Source organism: Acipenser ruthenus, chromosome 9 (assembly GCF_902713425.1).
Source record: "Acipenser ruthenus chromosome 9, fAciRut3.2 maternal haplotype, whole genome shotgun sequence".
In the NCBI taxonomy this organism is placed as follows: domain Eukaryota; kingdom Metazoa; phylum Chordata; class Actinopteri; order Acipenseriformes; family Acipenseridae; genus Acipenser; species Acipenser ruthenus.
In genome coordinates this window covers 11,669,574-11,692,037 of record NC_081197.1, presented here as the reverse complement: position 1 = coordinate 11,692,037, position 22,464 = coordinate 11,669,574, and the positions used below count along the sequence as shown (strand labels likewise).

Genomic DNA, 22,464 nt, shown 5'->3' with positions numbered 1-22,464 from the left:
TATATATATATATATATAATGGGCATTTGCAATTTTTGCAGCAAGTTTACCTAAACCCATGAGACACAAATATAACGCATTTTGCCATTCAAATATCTTCTTTTTTCTTTACAGGTCCTATTGTTCTGCTTCACAGCTTCCCTCTTCATGTTTTTCTTCAGGTAAGACCAATTGCCTTCTTAAATCTACAAAAGCACCACAGTATACAAAGTACATATTTCACGGAATAAGTCTCCTGATAGGTCAAGCATACATACTCCCTACATTTCTTCTTACTGAAAGGATTCAGCAATTGAATGACCTGTAATTCACAGAGGCCCTTTTACAGGGAAACAGCTTTCAAGTTCAGCAGAGTTGTTCATAAAGATTGTTTTGATCTTTAGTTTATTTTAATGAAGGGAGCCGGTGATAATAATTCATCCAGCTTTTCAAGTATACTGTAGCACGGTTGTAATCACTTTAAATCGGATTCATACTTCTACAGTACAATGCAGCTGTATGCAAGTCACATGCTCATATTGCTCAGAAATTTGGGGGTGCCATTGTAAGCTCGTACAAGTAATTTTTGACGAGCCATACACATACTGTATGTCAACATTTTCCACATGTCCGTATTGCAAAACGGAAGCAGGTGATTTGCTAGAGCTGCTGACTGGACCAGTAAAACTGCCCACACTGGTATAACCTGTCAAAGACACACAGGAATGCTGTGAGATTTTGCATTGGAAAATAAACTTTTTACTCATACATCAAGAAAAAAGCATTGTCTGGCTTTTAAATGCATAGAGACACCGAGACAAATGTCTTTTAAAATTGTCAACCAGAAAGGCTATATAGAGAATGCATTTACAAAATTAGATATACATGTACTTATTCCTATGGGTTGCATATAATTAATTAAGAACACATAATACTTATTATAATGATAAAAATAATGTGCATTATATTATGAATATGTAAATTTGTATTCCCATGATATTTAAGCTAGTTGTAATGTTTTACAAAAAACTATGTCATTTATTAGTGTTTATTATAAACGATGACATGTGTGAAATGCTTTAACTGCATTTTTTCATACCAACATGGTAAGATAAGTAGTAAAGTGAACCTACCCTAACCATCAGCCAAGTAATCAATCTGTAATGCTTGTGCATCTCAGGCCATGTATGGCTACATGTCAGCATACGATAGAAGTATGATCCAGCATTTATGTGGTTCAATAACACCATATGCATATCCTGAAAAACTTGCAAGTGGTAGGGAGAGGAGGGCGTTCCCACGCTCTTGCCTTGTTAACGTATTCAGTTGAGAGTAAATAATACATAGAAATTGAGTGTGTGCTTTCAGAATTCCGCTATGTTTTTCTGTGCTGCAGGTATATTTTGGCCTCGGCTCACTGATACAAAGTTTTTTTGTGCGTTTTGTGGTGCTGCTGCCCTATCCTGAGAAATACAGGTCCTGGAGTGGAACCTCTTAACCCTGTCTGTTGCACCTTTTAGGTCACTGATTGAGTTTTGAGTATGTTTGTAGGAATAGGTTTGGGTTGAGCCTTTGCAGATTGAATGGCATCCTGGGTCAGCCCATTTTGTTCTTGACAGAACAAAGCTCTCTGGTACAGCATTGTGCAGAACAAGACGGGATCCTTTTGAGATACATGTCATGGTTCATTGGTGAATGCAGAGGGCATAGAGTTGGGGGGAGGGGAGGGGAGGGGAGGGGAGGGGGAGGGGGGGGGGGGTTTAACTGAGGAAGACAAGATGGGCTGGGTGCATGAATTAGCTCTCCAATTATTTGTGGTGCAAGCAGTTAGGCTGGTACCGTAGCTGAAGGGATTGGCTTACACTTCCTCTGTAAATGGCGGAGCTGGAGTATGTGTTGTAGAAATCAAGCATTTATAATGAAAAAAAAAAGCACTGGTCTTAGAAATGCTTGGACAAAGCAATATAGGCCCCAACGTGTCCCAGCTGATACTGCAGACATTAGCTGATTGGTTATTACTGATTCTAGTACAAGTATCCTCTTCTTTTGGATTTATTTTTGGATAATTTTGATGTCAGCTTTAGAACGTTTGAGTCTTAGCAACATTTTGATTAAGTAAATACTGTATTATATTTTTTAAACAAAAAAAAAAAATGAAATTAACCCAAGTATAACTGTGACACAAACATGGATTTAAAAACATATTACGAGTATGTAGAATGTGGAATAAAAATATTGGCAAATTAATATTTAACCATATTCAGTAGTGTTAAAACAAATTAAAAAAACTATCAGTGATGTATGCATGTTTTGGTAAGTAAATCAATTATTATTATTATTATTATTATTAGTATTATTATTATTATTATTATTATTATTATTATTATTATTATTATTATTATTATTATTATGTTTTAGGTGGTAATTTACGCCTTGTGTGTTTCACAGATAATGAAGGTTAGGTGGTACAGTATTAACAAGATGCAATGCGTGATGCTGCAGCTGCCACTGAATAAAAAAAAAAAAAAATGTTTTCATAAACTCGTGTCTAGTTTATATAGATTACATTCCAAAGTACTGTAATCTGTTTGGAATAAATATTTTAGTAACACTCCTGTAATATGTTAAACTTGCTTTAGGCTTGTTGCAAATTATTATTTATTTTTTTCTTCTCCTGACGCTACCAAGGCGTAATTACCTCTGGCATTCAATTGTTGTGCACAAGCTTTTACTTAACTGCAATGATATTAAAATAATCACGTCGGGGGGAGAGGAATGGAGCGAAAATGTATGTGGCCAGTACAAACATAGATATTTATTCGAACGATTCAATTTTGTGTTCCGAATTTATCGATTGCTATTTGGAGGCTTAACTGACAGCCCTACTATGTGGCCATGTCTTGGCGTACTGAGAGAGGCAATAGGGATGGCTTTGTAACAGTTGCATCATTTTTTGCTAAATGTAAGACACTGCCATAATATTCATCGACACCCCTGCATGAATCATCTGCTAGTTCTGGCAGACAGCCTGTAAAGATACTCCCTGCTGCTTTATTCAGCTATAAACTTCTGTTTCTGAGGGTTAACATGGTTTATTAAAAGACCAACCTTGAAAATGTGACTCTTGACAACTCAACAGTGCAGTCTAGTTCTGTTTTTTATGCCTTTTTTTCTCCTGAAACTGTACTGTTTTCAAGAAAATACATATAGTTGTTGTCAAAAGTTTACATACCCCAGTGGAAATTTATAATTTCTAGAAATTTCTTGAAAACAGATAGGAAAAATCTTTTCTAGCAAAGGTTTTGCTTTTGTTATTGAGGAAAAAAAATTACAAGAAATAGATTTCTACAATTATTAATTTCAGCATTTTTTTTTGCAAAACGCCAAAAATGCTAATTCAAAAGTATTCATACCCTGACAAGGAAAATTAAATGAATAGGTAGTTGAGGCACTTTTTAGCAATAATAACCTCTTTTAAATGCTTAGAATATTTGTCAATGAGCTTTTGGCATGATTCTTTAGTGATGTTTGACCATTCATCATCGCAAAATTGTTCCAGTTCATTCAAATTCTGAGGACTTCTCTTATGCACAGCCGCCTTCAACTCATACCAAAGATTCTCAATCAGATTTGGATTGGGACTTTGACTAGGCCATTCCAGAACCTTGATTTTATTCTTTAACCAATTCATTACCAATATTGACCTAACCCATTTATACTCTCTAAGAATGTTCACCTACAATCCAGCATTTTCTGGACTATTCTAGAATTAGGTTCTGCATTATCATATTGAAATGTCTAGCACCTTGTAGACAATACTATCATAGCAAATATCAAAGGGTATGAATACTTTTGAATTGACATTTTTGGAGGTTTGCAAAAAAAAAAAAAAAAGAAAATGCCGAAATAAATAATTGTAGAGATTTGTTTCTTGTAACTTTTTTTCCTCATCCACAAAAGCAAAACTTTTGCTACAAAAGATTTTTCCTAAGATTCTTTGCTTTCAAGAAATGTCCATTGGGGTATGTAAACTTTTGACTACAACTGTATGTGGTTACAGTACACTATTCATGCTATGAACATATCTTTTCATGCTATGACCGCTGCTTCAATTTTATGCCTAATTATTTTCCTTATTTCACAAATCAATTGAATAAAAACAGCTTGTTTTTATTCAACGATCCTCCTTCTGTATGGACCATACATTTTAAATGCAGATTTGCTCTTGAATAATCTACATGCATATCTTGTTTGTACCTTTCTCAGTCTAATCTGTGGCTAATCTGTTCACAGATTGTGTTGTTTTTTAAGTATCTATTTTCCACAGGTTTTGGGGGTGGGGATAATTTGACTGCAGAATGTATCCACCGATACTGAATGATGCACAGATGTTAAGCAAGTTGTTGTGTATTTTAAGCAGTTGAGTATAATAGCAACCAACTTGCACCTGAAGTTGCACCCAGCAATTGGATTTGGCGATCAGTTGTTTTTGGCCCAGGAGCCATTAGCTTCTAAGGCAAAAAGTTTGTCAAGATTGAGGTGCCTGAATTTGAGGACCTAGCTGTTGAATATTGGCTTACTTCTGGTGGTACCATGCATGTGAGGATCCATAAGAGACATCTTTCTTTGTAACTCTTTTGGTGCATGAGGTCTGACGTAGTTTGAATCTTTTCATGTATTTGTTTATTTTTTTTAAATTATTATTATTTTGCCATGAACACAAATTAGAAGGGCTCAATTTTGCCAAGTGTTTGGACTGAATTGCTTCTACTTTTTATCTTTAATTTCATGAAACAAAAACTGTTATTAATCACCAATTGATTGATTTTGTTCACTGTTAAATAAAAGCAAAATCCTACCAGCTGTATTCAACTTTTTTGTGTGTGTTTTGTGCAATGGGGAGGGGGCAATTAGAAAATGCTCACAGGTGCAGAGCCCAAAGAACCTGTGTGTGTGTGTGTGTGTGTATGCATGCATACACACACACACACACACACACACACACACACACACACACACAGCAATCAAAACAGAAACAGGGAGTCATTTGTCTATGGTTTTAAGTCCCAGGCTTTATTGTCTGTTTTAATTGCTGTGTTCCGTTTTGAAGGTAGAGGGTTGAGTTTCTACAGAGCTGGTCTTGAAGTACATGTTAATGTTAATGAATATCCCGCCTCACAATGGGAGTGCGTCTGTGTTGGTTTGGCTCAGCCCCAAGACTGTAGGTTGTAGATTTTTCAAGGTCTTTTACTTTTGTCAAAAACTGTTCATATTTTAAAACCAGTAATAAGAAACAAGACTAAAAGTGGTTTGTGCTTTTGTTTTTTAATGTTAACATTTGCTTTGCCTTCCACAAAATGGTTAGAAATGTATAGTGGTGAAAAGACCTTTTGAGAGCAGGTTATCACACTTTACAGTATTTGCATGTTAATGCAGAATACTAAATGTAGACCCAATTACGGTATTGACTTATTTTTTATGTGCATCTTGGCTTGGTTCATAACCCTGCAGGTGCCTTGAGGTTTCCAACCCTGTTATTCTACCAGTTGGGTTGTCTTTTGTTCTCGACAGGATTATTTGTATAGAGCTATTTGGTTTCCTTTAATTATGGTCCTCTTTTGTGATTGTGTGAGCAAGCTGGAGCTATCAAAAACCGAGACGCTATATGATTTTCTTTCTCCAAGCTTCTCACCTTTCTTCCAAAGATCAAAGCTAGCTGCCTTTTTCCCCTTTTTTCTTTTTTATAGGCTCTTTACTCGCAGATGCAGAAAGAGCTAAGTGGTCGCCATTTAAATGGAAATTTGGCCACTGGAAACAAACAAAAAGAATTTTAATCCTCTGCTGGAGATGAATCAACCACTCTGAATTATAATTAAAAAGGGAAAGTATGATATACATGTGTTACAGAGGTCTCCTGCAAGGCTACTGATCCTAAATTTAACTTTCTCATAAATACATTTTTTAAAATAATACTTTAAAAACATCATCTTAATTAAATTTCTATAGGGCTACTCATGGACTTTAAATTATAATTCTAGGAATTAAACAATCAATTGTTGATTTGCAGGTACTGTTATTTAAAGGAGTGCTAAATGGTACTATGCAATCAATTTGACCTTTAAATATTTCAAATACAGTGCTATAGTTCCCGTTACTTGCCGTAGGTCACATTACCTTTTTAATCTAATCTAATTTAATTATTGTATTTCTTGCTCTTATTGTATTACTTGTATTGTAACACTTGAATGTATTTGTATTTGCTTGCGATTGTAAGTCGCCCTGGATAAGGGCGTCTGCTAAGAAATAAATAATAATAATAATAATGGTCTGACTGCAACCAGACCATTGGAATGAGTTTTAACTGCATACAATGCAGTGATTACAGTAAGTACCGGGAATCAGCAGCAACCTCTCATCTGTAATGCTAAACACAAGCAAACAACAAAAAGATATTAAACAGTAGAAACTACACTAGTGATACAATTGCTAGTGCAGAGGGATTGTGAACAGGATGGCTTTGCAGGGGTGACGTCAGACCAGAAACAGAGATTCAAAACAAGGAATGGCGGGGCAAAACTGAAGCGCAACGGCACTCCGTGCGTTTATTAAATAATAAAACAAAAGATTTAAACAAAACAAAACACCAAACAAAAAGGGCACAAGGGCCAAACAAATAAACAAACAGTAACAAGTAGTATGCTGGTTGCGAAACTAGCATCCGTAGCAATTGTTTACTTCTCTTCACAAACTCACGTCTCTCCTCTGATGTTCTCCCCGTGCAGCCAAAGCTGCAGGTCTTTTATATTCTGGCTGAGGAGTTAACTAGCTAGTAATTATCTTATTACCCCTCGGCCATAGTCTGCACGAGTTTAATAAGGATGCGTGACTGTCAGCTAGTTAAATAATCAGTAGCTGATCAGTCACGCATCCTCACAAGGTTTGTGAAATAAACACAAAACAAAAACAAATAATATTGGTTTTCGCCATATATACAAATAAATCATAATATTAATAAATAATGGGGCGGGACACTCCGCCACAGGGGTCTTTCAAAGTATTTTATTAAAGTGTATCAAAACTCCAAATTAGAGCACTCTTGAAGATTAAAAAAAATGTAGGAATGTTTGGAATTTTGATACGAGTCTAAAAAGTACTTCTGAAATACAACTTGCCTTGTTAGAATAATTTAAAAAAAAAACAAAACTGTGCTATGACACATGTTTCATTGGAGATAAGGTTTCAGGGTAAGTTTAATAATGATATGCTTTATTGCAAAAGATCACAAGGTTTGAATTCTTAGTTTTGTATATCATAAATAAGCTGCTGATCCATTTTTGTTCCACATGGCTGTGAAATTCAATTTTCACCGTATAACAAGCCAGTATCTTGTGACAGAGGGTTAGTAAAAGAATGCAAGCGGCTGACAGCTAGCCCAAAGTGTGACTTTAGCTTTTATATTGATATCATGTTACACGACTGTTACTGGAGTACATCTGTGTCATTCTGGTTTTTACAGGGTTTTTTTTACAGTTTTAGGATTTTTAGTTGGCTTAAGTTTATTAACCACATTTCATATTTTTTTAATTATTATTATTTTTTATTTTTTTTTGCAGTTTTGTATTCAGATTCATTTCTCTCTTCCTTGAGTTGTAACCTTTTTTCATCACCTTTAGATATGCAATAAGGAAATAAATAAACAGAATATTCCTTTGAAAATTGCCTCCTCCTTAATTTGATTGTTTACCTTCATTTCTAACAGGATTTCAACCCAGTTCTTGGTGCCACCAGGTGGCCAAATCATGTAAAAAAAAAAAAAAAAAAGTTTGCACTATTTTCAATGTTTATTTTCAAGGGGAAATTAATAATAATGCTTATTATGAATTATTAAAATGTTCAGCCAAGCATTTTAATAAAATACAGATAACTTTATTATACTTTTACACACAGGTGTGTAGCAACAGTAATATACATTTAATACATGACCCTAGAAGGAAGCATAATATTAACTGTTAGTTCATTTGTACTAGTTCTGTAGAATACTGGTTATTGGAAGTGCCCTTTAGGTCCCAGTGCTCCTTCAGTGGCACATTCAGACTCATCAACACTCATCTCTTCAGACTCTTCCATCCATATTCACACACTGCATACCAATGTGATGAGCTGCATTCAAATAATATCAAGACTGCTTTAAAATGGTCCTTCTGAAATCAACTGTATCAGTTCTTATCTTTAGTATTTATACTTTCATGGCATAAACCAGATGAATTCTTGGACCCGTGTGTTATTGTTATCTCCTACCCATGACAGGAAACAGGCGTTTCTCTTTGGAGATATTATGAAACGAACCTACCGTAAAAATCGTTGTATAGGTCACACTGGCATAAAAGTCGACCCCCCCCTTTTTGAGACTTCAATTTTAGGAAAACACCTTTTTTACAACTGATTTTTTTCCCCTACAGAAAAACTAAAAAAAGGGTTTAGAAATAACCCTTGTTTGCAATGTTTTATTCGATTAGTATTTTTACAGTGTTGTTTTTCGTTTTTAGTTAAACTGCTAGAAACTACTACTTAGTTTTTCAAAATTTCTAAATAATAGGTTCAAGTAAATTTAAGTGCAATGTCAAAATAAATCAAAATATAGATATAATACTACTACACTATTGTAAATTCCATTAGCAGCAGTGTAAGTCACTGACAAATGGTACATGAATGGATTTATAGTAATAATTAACAGACCGTAAAATCAAGTTATACATCCTACATCACACCTGTATTAACCTATTTTATTTGAGCTTATCAAGCACCCAAACACTTCAAGAACAGATCTTCTTTGCGTTACTGAACAGTGTAGCTGCAATGACTTTTACAAATTTGTTGTATTAATTCAAATTTAAAAGAAAAATATTAAACAGGGCTGCTTGCATCAATTAAAAAAAGCAAATAAATAAATAAATAAATAAATAAACTAAACAGTGCACCACCAGTAAACAGAACATCATAGTGTTGCAAACGGTGTAGTACAATTGCATTACACTTCCAGCTGTACAAATACATTCATTTTAGTTTTGTTAATCAGAACCGTATATATTATAATCTGAGTGCCACTGATGTCATTGAAAAGTGATCTGCTTTTTCAGCAGAATTGTCCTTTATAAAGAAACAAATATGATTTTGAAGTTTGAATGTAACCTCCTTTTAAGGGGTTCTAGCTTTAAACACCTTTATCTAAAGTTATTAATAAGGTTTATTGAACATTTCTGTACAAAACTAGGCCTATATTTTTTAAAAATGACCTATGACCTTTCACACAGGTTTTGTTTCTAAGGTTCATTTTTTACATTTTCTAACAATACCTACTCTTTGTTGCAGCAAAGAAAACCGTTAAAGATATCTGATGCGCATTACTCTGTATAATCTACCAAAAGGTTATGGTAGACGGAGAAGACTATGAAACGCATAAATGACCTCAACCCAGCTGAGCTTCAGGAACCTTTTCCACCATTATCGGCTTTCACAGTGGGGTTCGGTTTCAGAACTATGATTGTATGCCAGCCATCCGGGAAGGCTGTTTACCTGCTAGGTGTTCTGGGCGGTAATAGGAGAAGCTTTTAAAGTCTAGGGTTTCAGCCGCCTTGTCCAAAGCCATCCTAGTTAGGAAGGAAAAGAGGTCTCCTCCCTCAACTTGGCTCCTGTCAATCACAATGCCTCTTTTGTCACAGTAGCCCATTGAAGTGATGGAGGTTTGGCTGTTTATCATGTTCCTGTCATCTAGAAACACGAAACAAAAAAGGGGTGGAGGGGAGAGAGAGGCTGGTTCTCAGGCCTAAGAGAATAGGCCACTTGTAGCTGCCTGGGGGGGTCCGTATCCCAGCTGCCGCGAAATGCTTTTTAGAGGGGATTTGATCTCTTCACAATGTAGTACATTGGTCTTACAGTTTCAGGCTCTTTAGGCAGTGCTCTGATCGGCGGCTGATATTACAAGTGAGATGATGGGAAAGCAATTGAGCTTCACAGACTTCATTTGCCTTTGATCTTAAAAGGAGAAAAGGCACAATTTGAAACATATCTATCCTCTGAAATAGGAAGTATGAGGCTGTAGAGCTCTAACTTCCAGAAAGGTTGCTTCTTTTAGCAACAGAAGTCAAAAAAAGGTCACCGGGAGGCATGTATTGTGTTTTTTTTTTTTTTTTTGGCCAAGTCATGAATTAATACATTTAGGACAGCCTGAATTCTTTGAACGCTATCAGCAGTACTACTGTACATGGCATTAGACTGTTTACTGCAATGCAAAAAAATAGGTTCTTTCTGTAGAATCACTTTAACTGTATTTGTAATTACAGTGACTAAAATCTTTAAAGCATGTAAAAAGTGCTTTCAGTGATTTCAATTGTGATGTACATTACAAATGTGAATGTGGCTGATCTCTTGAGCTGTTATAAATAAACAAATTGGCATTTAAAGGCTTGTAAGTATTCAAGATCACCTTGTTTGTATATTTAGTTTAAACTGGAATAAAACAAAAACAGGCACATTTCAGTAAAAACTATTACAATGTTTCATTTAATTATATCATAAGCACAGTTGTTTGTTGAAGATGCTTATATAAACCATTAGAATTGTTTCAGTCATCATATTTCTATCAGCTTTTTCATGTGTGCTCCATTTAGTACAACAAATGAAAGCTGTAGTTGCTTGGCGTTCTTGAAACAGTAATCCAAGCCACTTTGCCTAATGAGACCATCAAGGTTCTCAATGGCTCAGTGTATCCAGCTGCTGAAGTGCCAAATGTGTGTGTTCACATGCTGTGAATCAGCACATTTTATTTTAAAATCCATGCATGACTTTTACTGAAATGTTTGCAGCCTGTGTATTTTTTCAAATGTGGGTTTACTGTAACCTCCAAGGGTCTGCAGTGGCTGTCACTCTCAGTTGTAGCCTGAGACTTGTCTGCATACATGAGGAATCATCTGAACAATTTAAGTGTAAAATACTGAATGTATCAGTAATGTTTGTATTTATTTTTACTGCAGCAGTGCAACCACAGACCTCTTGGACATGAACCCATATTTTCAATTATCTCAAGAATCTCAAGATTGAGTATTTATTTCACTTGATATCTCTAACCTATACAGTTTTTTTTTTTTTTTTTTCATTGACGGTTTTATGAAACACTCCTCCAAAGACAACACCAAGTGAGACTTGGTATTCTTGGGATCAACGGGTCGGCTCTAAATTGTTTGTTCTTCTTCCCTTGGCATCTATCCTTGGCATAAAGAGAACATTACACACCCGTGAATTAGGGGTGTCAACCAACATGCAGGAATGGCTGTGACTCAAAGCATGCGGAAGCTTTGAAAGGATCAAAATGAACTGAAAAATAGGTTAAAATGTGATTGTCTTTTGCTTACCTTTTTATGATGTGTGCAGGCGTTCCGTTCACAAGCTTTTCTCCAGTTCCAGCCGTCATTACAGATGGTAGGCAGGTAGAACTGAAGAGCTGCTGCTGAACTCACAGTTATTAACACAAATTAAACACAATGTGTGAGCAATTACAATCAGTGCAAAAATCCTTTAGTGTAATTTACAGCAACTTCCAAATATTTTCATACACTATAAATCGTATTCTTTTTGTGCAGGTTGATGTACTTAAACTGTGTATCTAATCAGTGTAAGGAACAGAAAAAAAGATTTCTAGAAGTCTTCAAATGGTTATTCATCTCTAAAAATAATGCAGCTTTGATGGCTGACTGCACTAAACTATACTTATATAATGCTTGTGTTATGTTGCTGGTTACTTAAATATTTATGTAAACTTATCCGGAATAAATCATGTAGTTTTGAACACAGAAGAACATTCCCTTGGTGCTTATGTCACTTGCCACTTCCTGGCTGAACCCTGAGATTTCTGTGGTCTCCGCTGATGCTGTTTAGAATCTGATGCAGTGCACCTGTCACCAGCTTCACAGCTGATAAATTCCTCTTTGGATGGGAAGTTCATTTTAAACATGTCATTCTATGTACAGCACAGAATTTCTTCTGTTTGTGAAATAAGAAACTTGCATGAATAATCAAATTTGATTTGGAGGATAAAACTAGGTCACTGTAACAAAGTTTGTTACCTTAAATTCTATCTCAAAGACAATGTAACACACTTTTAGTTTTATAATGATTCTTTAAGATGACCAATATACTTGTAAGGTGTGATGCATGTATTTTTACAAAAACAAGTTATACATTGAGAAATCAGTAGTAGAGCAGTATTTGGTCATATAATTCCATTTAAAGAGAAACACTGAATTTCACAAATTTGCTGTACATTTGATGGCCATGGTTATTTTTTTTTTTATGCCCGTTTGCTGTAGTTCCAGTGAGGCTTTAGGTACAGAACTGATCAGATAATATGACCAAAAACAACATCACATTTCTCTTGTAATGGATTATATTGCAAAAACTACACTGTTAAAGAATAACATTATTTTTTGTGACACAACAGTCATCCCTGGTTTTGACACTTTGTCTGTTTTTATGCGATCTCTTCCTCTGTATATATTCAAAATACTGTGTGGATGAGTAAGACAAGTGCAATGTTCCAAACACGATCTGTAGTTTCGGCTTATTTTGGTAAAACAAGAATGTAATGATAAAAAACTGTGTGCTGGCATTTGTCATACTATTACAATTCTTTGACAAACATTTTGATAAGTAGACTTTTTCCAGATAATATTAATTTTCACTCATCAATTAGCCACATCCCTATTTGGAGGTCATCGTCATATACAATAATTGAATTGCATGGTCTGACTAGACTAGAACATGTTGGCCCTATAGTACAATGAACAGTAATAATTGAATGCAGCATGTCTAATTTTTATGGGAAACAACAAAATCCTCATTCACTGACAGACTGGCCACAAAGCCGTGTCCTGTCTAAGCTACTCAAACACCCTTATATAATTTTCCTGGTTCTGCTTTTTGTTTGTCCCATGATTGTACCACAATCGTGTTCAGTTTTACTTTTAAAATATGACTCCTGTGTGAATGTTTACCACACTGTCCCATAGTTTAGCCTTCTGTGCACTCTGCTTCATCAGGAACCAGATATTGTCCGCTTACAGGTTTGTTTACAATGCCTGTCTACTGCAAACATACAAGTCTCCTCCCGCCTTGAAGCTTTCTGTCCACTATAGTAACTTTATTTTGTTAATTGCAGTACAACCTGATCTTGTAATTCAAATACTGAATCAGTTGTAACTCATACGTTTCCCATTTTGTCCAATGAAACTGCTTCAAACTAGCTCCATAGTATGCATTACTTTTTATATTGAGAGGAAGACAGTATTTGTACCGTGGGTGGGAAACATAATGATCTTCCCAGAACACATATCAGCTATAAAAATCTAGATAAACTGTGAACAACCTATCATTTTTATACTGTTATGGTACATTTAGTTGTTGTCTTGTTTGACTTGATTGAACCCGAGGTATGTCAATAAAAATCTTCAGCTATGAATGATTTCTTTTTAAAATCCACAGCGAGCTCAAAATTGACGTTAAAGTTTGAATTTTAGCATATAGCTGTCCAGTGCTGGCTGTTTATATTGGCAATGCTGCAGAGATGATAAATAAACTTGTGGAAGAAAGTGAACCCATCGCTGGCTCAGCATTATCAGGTTTCAGCAGATGGAGCTTTTGACAGGCTCTTAGAGCAAGCTGTTTATGACACTGACTTTAACTGTGCTTGTAACGGAGTTGGAAACACTTCTCTGACTTTGAAATGCTAATGTACACGATTATTGAATGTTTTAGATAAAGTGCCGCTACTGGATACTGACATCTACGTCACAAGCATGGTCCTCATTTTAAAGTACAATACGTAGTGATCTCGCCTACCCTGATAACGATTGCAGTAAATTGAAAGGGTTTCTTTTTTGCAGTTTTGCAACCAGCAAAGCAAACCCTTTCTATTTTTAAATCATGCATATTTAATTGAGCTTGACCTCTCACCGACAAGCCTTAGATTTCAGGAAAATCACAGACAAAGAAAGTTTATATTAATGCTGTCAGCTTTGGATACAGGATTTAAAATTCATGCTTTCTAAAACCAATGGAACGGGTCGCTGGGGGTCGAAGTTAATTCTGCTTTTTTTTTTTTTTTTTTTTGCATTCTGGCATTTGTAACTGAAGAGGGTAAAGTTCCATCTGAAATGTCAGGGGTGCTTGCTTGCACATGCAACTTCCTTGATATATTTAGATTAACTGGGAGAGGCGTGACTTCAACTCTTAAGACTGACTGAAACACTATACAAGGCCACCATGCGGGCTGAATTCTCCAGTGAAGACTGATAGCTGTGGTTGCCACCTGTGTACTAATGCCTTCACTTTTCACTTCACAAAAGGTAGTACTTGATGCTAGCTGTCATCGTTCCTGGGAAGTGGGTTCATTGGCTTTGTGTTCTGCTGCCTTGTATGACATTGAGCTTTCATCCTTTTGCATGTTTATAATCTAGGTTAATCAAAATACCTTCTCATTCAACCTGTCCTGGCAGGTACATCAACTTCAATACTGTTATTGTGGCATATCAGGCGAAGGGAAAATATATTCTGCAGAGCACATGTAGTGGGTCTCTCGGTGATCCAATGTCCTTCCACAAGTGAGGGAAGGTCTCATATAAACAAGTGGCAGAGTACATGTGGAGAAAAATCAGATTTTACTTCCAGTTTTAATTATAGTGTTGCTTTTCATGCTTGACAGGGCTCATGTTTCTGTGTACAAAACCACACAGATCCTCCTGATTTTCTTTTTTACATTTTTTTTTTTTTTTGAGAACATTTCATAACGACATCAAGTGAAAATGTACAGCAATTTAAGATTGACTATGATTTATTGAACAACAACATTACAACATTTGGTTTCTACCTCATCTGTGAAAAATGCACATGTTTGGTTGCTGTATCAGACAGGGCTTTAGTGCTTACACTTGCATTGGCAGCTATAAACCAGGGCAATGTTTGTGTGACAGCCCTTCAAAACCCAATAGAATTACAGCAACCGCGCGTACAAAGCAGATCCAGGAGTGGCAGACACTTCAGTTGATTACAATATTTAAAAAGAAAAGAAAAAATATTGATCAATCTCAGCGTTATTGCAAGTCAGTCTAATCAAACAGTAACTTAGAGAGAGTCTTAGTCTCATTCTTAAGGAAAGACGGAACAGGTGGGTTTTGTGTATTCTAATTAGCTGTTTGACTCCTGTCATCTAGAGCCAAACTCTTACTGCTACTCAATTTTAAACTTTGTTACTTCTGTCCAAAAGAGGCTGTTTAAAGGCAAAATCTGGATGCAAAACTCTCTAGCAGATGCTTTTTAAAGGCAGAAAGCTGTAAGTCGTGTTTTTCTACATCTATGCAGTTCAGCCAAGAAGAACATTTTAAATTGCAGACCATTAATTTAAACATGGATAGCACTCCCCTGCTGTGCCTGGGTTAGCATGGTACGGTATTTAGTTTAATTGCATTCAAGGATGAGGCCAGTTTTAGGTAACAGTGTTTTATTTATTTTCAATTATGTTTTGTTTTTCTAAATACTTTAATCAATCTCTTTCTGGAGGCCTCTTTTTTTTTGTTTGCTTCTGTCAAGACTAAATAAAATGGTTTGAAACAGTTTCTTATTAGTACTTCACAGGGCTACGATTAACACTAACAACTATATACCATGCATTTTGAGTTTTTTAGCTTTATTTTACAGTGCATCCTTTTAAAGATAGAATGTTATCAAGTTATAGCTGAACATATAATTGGGTGATGACTGTTCAGTGAAACATGTGGAAAAGGAAAGCAAAGGCTGTGAATCATTTTCCTACACAATCTTTCATTCTAAAACAGTCTTACAAGTTTTTTTTTTTGTTCTACCCCATGTGCAGACAATGCAGTGGGTTAAAGGCTGTGGTGAAATGACTCGAGTGCTATAGGGAAAAGCAAGCCACAGGAAGACCTACACAGTAAAAAGATTAAAGGATGGTATCCCCACAGACTAAAAGTGCAACAGAAAAGAAAGTCTGGATTATTTTGAACCTTAAAAGCTTTGGCTGTAGACTTTCAAACACAATGTCACATTAACGTATTACTACACTTAAGAGGCTAGACATGTAAATTAATCATTTAAATTGTTGTTCTGCTTTGGCACTTGTTAGCGTCTTATATAGTGATACTGTTATCTTCTGTCCAAATTGTATGAGGGAGGGATCAAGCATTTCTGGTTTCTATCCTTGATAACAACCATTTGAAAATGTGACGGCTGACTAAACACTGCTTGTTTTGCGTGTAGTTTCTTGAGTTTAGCACGTGGTTAAAAGTAACCAAAATCTAACTGATTTTGTAGTGTCAGTCCATTTGGATATGAAATCATTCAATGCTTTCTACTTTGGTAGGATCCAAACTAAATACACTGTATGTCTGATTGCTATCATCTGCAAGGATGTCTTTGTTAGGGATCAAGCTATCGTATTTCCCTGCAGTGGTATGGGTGGAAGCAGACCTACTGATCAGGAATCATTATATTTCAGATGCACCTATTATATAACTATATTTCCAGGGTACAAGTGATGATGTTTGTTTTATGATGTTCTTGACCATTGTCGTTGGGGATGTCTGCAGTGTTTTAAGCAATCCCAAGCTTGGGTGGTTTGCGTTCCATCCCGATTTGTATTCTCTTCGGCAGATGTAGTTTTTAGTGCTGCCAAGAAGGCAGTTCTGTTCCTGCTCAGGCACCAAAGTCATGTGTTGTACGCAAGCTTGCACACATGAAAATACATGGCGTTGTTTATTTCTGTTTCCGTCAGTGGCTTAAAGGGCAGCCTAGGATAGAGGATGTGTCGGATCACTGTGACCAAGATGCAGATAGATATTAAGAACATGAGTTTGGGCAGGGCTGTGTAAATCTGCGATTACTATGACCTCTCCAGTAACATTGGTCACTTATAGAAAAATGCTCCAACACAGATAAACACATTTTGTAAATTCAGTATACAGTGCAAGAAATTAATATATTTATGTCCCAGTACTTTTATTTAAGGCATGATGCCTGATGCTTCAATCTGCAAGCCAACATTTTTCACTCATTTATCTCCAGTTGGCTTCCATACAATGCCTTTTATTTTTTTTTTCCAGAATATGGTCTTTGTCTGGTTATCTGTGTTTATGTAGTTCTTAAGGGTCCTCTGTGGGTTTCAGAGTGTTAGCCTTGTGGGTGGGTTGGTGGAGGGTTGGGGTATTGTAGAGGTAGAGGGTCAGCAATGTTAATCTGGAAATTTAAGAGGTGGGGGGGGGGGTTAATAAGTAGATGTAGCCAAATATTCCTACCTTGCAAGCACAGCAACAAAAACATCAGAATTAAGGAACATTTGTTTCCTATTAAAGTAGCATGTTTTGGCTCAGGTTTCTGAAATAAATGGGCCACGTTAATGATCAATTTGAAATAACTCCCTTCTGTAGGTACTGTGAAATCTGGGGAGTGTTTCAGGACAGCGCACAGTAATTTAAGACTGCTGCTTTTTTTGTTTTAATGTCCCCCTTATTAACTCCTTCACAACCAACTACTTTCACATTTGTCAAGAACCAAGAAACAACAGCTACATATTTGTAACAACTGTTAATGAAATGTGTACATGAGTTTCAGTGGTTTTAAAGAGTATGTTAAGTGCTGCAGTGAAAACGTACGTCTTCCTGCACATTTTCATTTGCTGTGTGGGTCTTAAAGATCCACTAGCATAGTTTCACCTACATGCATTTTTTTTCAATTCTAAACACATTTACGTTATCTGAAACCGTTTTTGTGCTATGTTTTGCGTTCTTTTGTTTTCTCTTTTTGGAGAGACACATTTCCTGCTGGGTTACCTGAGCGAATCCTTTGTGTCATTTAGAGTCTGTCCCGGTACTAAAATTCCTAATTTAAATCAAGATTTACCTGTTTACCGCAATAAAAGTATTCAGTCACTCAAATACTGCCACTTTTTCAGTGGAGGAGAACCACACTGGTTCGTTTTTTTTTTTTTTTTTTGTTTCTAAAATGACTTGTAACGATATAAGATCTTAGAATTACGTTTGTTATAATCATTTGGAAATTATTTATTGAGATGTGTTTTCAAGACCTGACCACGGTCGAGAATAAAATGATACATTTTGGCAAAACAAAGATTCAATGACAAGCATTTCAACTAGAATGATTTTTTCCAGTGTCTTCATCTGTGGTATTATATCTGGTTGTAGTTTAAAAAATATGCAGGAAAACTGCAGCCACCCGGACTCACACAGAGGAACAGCAGATGTGTTATTTTTTTTTTTTGTCCTTGAAACCTGTAGGTTATTAATTCTGACTGGCAGTAACTACTACCCTGCCTTTTCTAGACAAATTACACATATAATTACTTGTGATTTGGATTGACATCTGTGTAAGGTGTTTTTGTTTAAAGCACTTGTCAGATGAGTGCTCTATAAACTACTCCAGTGCAAAGTTTTCACCACAAAGGTAAAAAAAAAAAAAAAAAAAAGCTTATTATAATTTAATTTCAAGTGCTCTTTTACACAAGTTTGTTTCTTCTTATTGTTGTACCATTTAATTGCATGAAACTGTATACATTGAGCTGCCTATGGATTAGTAAATCATGTGTATAGATGGACAAGGGCCTTTCATGTACAAAATATACTTTATTAAAATAAATGGCTTGGTACAAACTTATATATTATTTTAGCATCTTCTATTAAATATGTTTATACACATTTGAATGTAATAAATATGTAAACATGCTGAACTTTTTTTTTTAATATTTCAAGCCTCTCAGTTTTAAAGTTTGTTTTTTTTTACTGCTAACGCTTACTAACACTTTGACTAGCCTATGTGTATATGTGTCTATGGCTGGCAACTAGAACGGAAGACATCAAAGCACCTTAAACACAGACTTACCAAACAAAAACACTGCATTTTAGTAATTACAATACGTAAAACCACAATGAAAATGTAATTTGAAGCTACGTTACTCATATCGAATTGATGCTGTGCAACCAAGACGCTCAGTCCTGTAAACACGTCCCCTTACTGAAGAAGCACACAGCTACAGTAACACATAATTTAATGCTAATGACAGTTTCAAGAAATGTAATGTCAGGTGTAAATCGGACAATAAAATAATAGTTCTTTATAACCTTGCTAATGCACTTGCTAAAATTAGGTAAATTACTGGTTAAACTGTTCCAGATTAAAGCAACTTCAAAAGAAAATGTGCATTTGTTACAGACTTCATCCTTAGAATTAAGATGAAAGACACAAGATTATGTTGTGCTATATATGGCTCATTGAAATCTATTGACATATGCATGATGAAATCATAAATACATGTCTTAACTAGTGTGGGTGTTCATCCCAAACAAACTAATTAGTGTAATATACCAAATAAATGGAGTATAAAAAAAACCTTGAACTGCCAGACCCCAATCCTTTGCTAAATCCTGCACTTCTTTTTAAACTTTGAGTTATGCAAGTCTCAATAGTTTCTGACTCAATTTATTTCTAGCCATTAAAAACCTGCATTATTGCATTAAATTACATACCAAACTCAAAACCCACTGTAACAACAAAACATCATGTTTTTCTTTCTTTACTCGGTGAACACGCACTGCAGTCTGAGACCTTTGTGAAACAATAACACAGTGTTGTACTCAAGTCCACCCTATCTGGGCAACACATATTTTAAGAAGATTGTTTTCACCTTATTTGGATATGTGCTTCGAGGAGTAAAAAAGAAATGTTTGCTCTGAAGGTTTTCCAGGAGGAGTGCTTACTGGTTCATAAAACTCATTCCCTTTAAATCATGAAGTCATGTGACATTCTTATTCCTTTTCAAATCCATTTATAATTTTACATCTAAATTAACTAAGCAGAACATTGGATTATGTTGTATAGGAGACCGAAGACCTAAGCTCTTTATGCATGTTTCTCATCAGTTTTGTAAGATTGTCAGTATTTCTTTCATTCAGAAACAGTTTTCATCAGGGCCCTGTGGATCTGACTTTGTAACAGTCAGGCAGTCTGTATGTATACTCTTCTCCCGCTGTAGTAAGCACATTCGTGTTGGTGGTGACAAGAAGAGCATTCCTGGGGCAGGGGATGCGTGACAAATGGAAGGAGATCAGTTTGCAGGGTTTAGAAGTCTGGTGAGTGCACTTGCACACCATGGTAAGCAGAGTGTAGTTTCAAAACCTTTTTGCCATACTTTCCTGCAGGTCTTGTGACACTGCTAGTTTCCCTGGAATCCACCAGTGTAAGTTCTTCATAATTCACACTTGCAACAGAGAAAATCAAGTTTGAAATTCCAGACAGGGTATAATATTAAGTTAACAAATTGCTCAAATAGTTGGACAGAAAATGAGAACTCCCTACCACAACACTTGCAAATGAATGTAGAACTACCATTGCCATTACCAGCCAGAACGGCACCAACTGAGCATAAAGATTCAACAAGGATTTCAATTTCATCCATACGTATAACCATAAAACACTCAGTAGTGGTACATTTAGAAATACTGGACCTTCTGAAGTTTAAAAGTTGTTCTTGGGGGATACCTTTCCTTAATGGAAACTAGATGTTTAACAGAATACCATAAGGTACCTAACATGATAGTTTCAGTGTCTTAAAGTGAAATCTTTCCTATACTGCAGCAGTGGTTTTGTTTGGAGTTATCTTCCCTATACTTCTCAGCAGCGATGATACATGTGTAATAAAAGGTTGGGAGTGTAGTGTCTGCCCACCCTTAGTTTTCACATGGACTGGGCCTGTATGGGGCAATAGAGTCCTACCAGGGAGGAGGTGTCAGCGACACTAGGGAGATGTTAATCACAAGACCTCCCCTTGCCATTCTGAAATTGTGTGTGTGTACGATAGGTGATCTCCACCAGTGCTCCCTGTTGTGACAATGGTGCCAAGTCAGTCAGAGGTGAGGTAAGGACCAGGACAATTGACCTGGCAGGGAGACTGTAGCAGTACCAGTGAGAGAAGCACTGATATTGAGTGAATAGAGGGTGCTGCTTGTAACACGGCACACTTCTTACCATTGAGTGTTAATGGATCACCAGGTATCAGGCTCATCCCAGCAGCAATAGGTCCACCCTGGGCTTTTGGAGGTGTCTTCCATTGGATAAGATGCACATCTCTTGAAGACCCCAAGAAGCTTGCTGATTTGTCATCTTACTGACTCTGGTTAGGTTTTGAATATATATGCAGTACTCTCTTACTTTTCTAAACTGGCATTCTTGAAATTAAAATTAAAATAATCCCAGTAATGGCCTTTCTATGTAACCATTGTGAAAATTTCTTTTTTTTTTTTTTTTTTTACTTTGATTTTTTTTTTTTGTATCCCTCAATGGCTACATACATAATGGTTACATTTGTTTATTGTTTTTTCAAATATTACATCATGTTAACTATGGATCCAAGTTTTCAGTAAATATTATGATTTAGCAGCTCAAAAAAGTTATCTGGGGTTGTTTAGGATCTCGGAAGACATTTAGTGAAAAAAGAATCCAGAATGAATCTTGAAGGAATGCTAGAAATGAAAGCCTGTGTCACTTTTCTGGGGAAACATTCTCATGAAATGTACAGTCCAGTCTTTAGAATAGAAAGTTCATTCATTTCCAATCGGCTATATTTTCTATTCCAGGAGGTGCTAGTAAACTGATCAAAGCAAACTGATTAATGTTAGTGGTTTCCACTTGACCTTATAGCATATCAGTTATCTGCCATCTCTTTACTCGCCCCCGAGAAGCTCATGAAAAGGATAGCCTTGTGATTTTAGCATATTCTTCTTTTAATAGTTTACACTATAATTGTTTATACACATACATGCTGTATCAAGCTGTCCTCTGCTAAAACACAGTCCTGTTTTTGCTGGCATAAGTAAATATAAATGTAGTTTCATTTCCTGTGCTGTGGTTTTAACTTACAGATGCACTGGGGTGTTGAAAATTAAAGATGAGTGTCACTTGCGTAAATTAGAATCCCAGAAGCCTTTATTTCGAGCCTTGCCATTTTCGCAAGCTCAAGTTTCAAGGTCATGTTATTTCCTTCTTGTCCTGTCCTCAAGGAAGCTGGATAAGGAATGGCAAAATGCAAAAATAAAATGTATCATATTTTCCCAGATTCTGTCATTTATGTTTTTTTTGTAGAATATCCAAATTGTTAAGCTTGCAAATGACTGAAATAGTAGTGCTGCTGTGGCATTTTAAATAACTTGCAGTTGCTTACCTGCAATATGTACTATGCCATTGCTGCTGTGCATTTGCCTGAATGGAAACCATTGAACCACTATAGATTAATGGTTGGTGTGTAACAATTTGGGACCACTGGCACATGAAGCAAATTAGCCTCTGATTTGTCAGCTATTAAGGCCAAGTAAAGGTTATAGCTTTAAGGTGGAAACAAGCTTATTCCACTGTTTG

General features: G+C 35.9%; 1 protein-coding gene across 1 annotated transcript in view; it reads left to right on the top strand.

The window, feature by feature from the left end:
• LOC117405969 (transmembrane protein 135) overlaps positions 1–22,464 on the top strand; it is a 108,082-nt gene that overhangs the window by 70,382 nt on the left and 15,236 nt on the right. Inside the window, exon 6 of the mRNA XM_034009569.3 lies at positions 115–161. Coding sequence (XP_033865460.1) covers positions 115–161 — 47 coding nt within the window. The remainder of the gene's footprint in view (positions 1–114; positions 162–22,464) is intronic.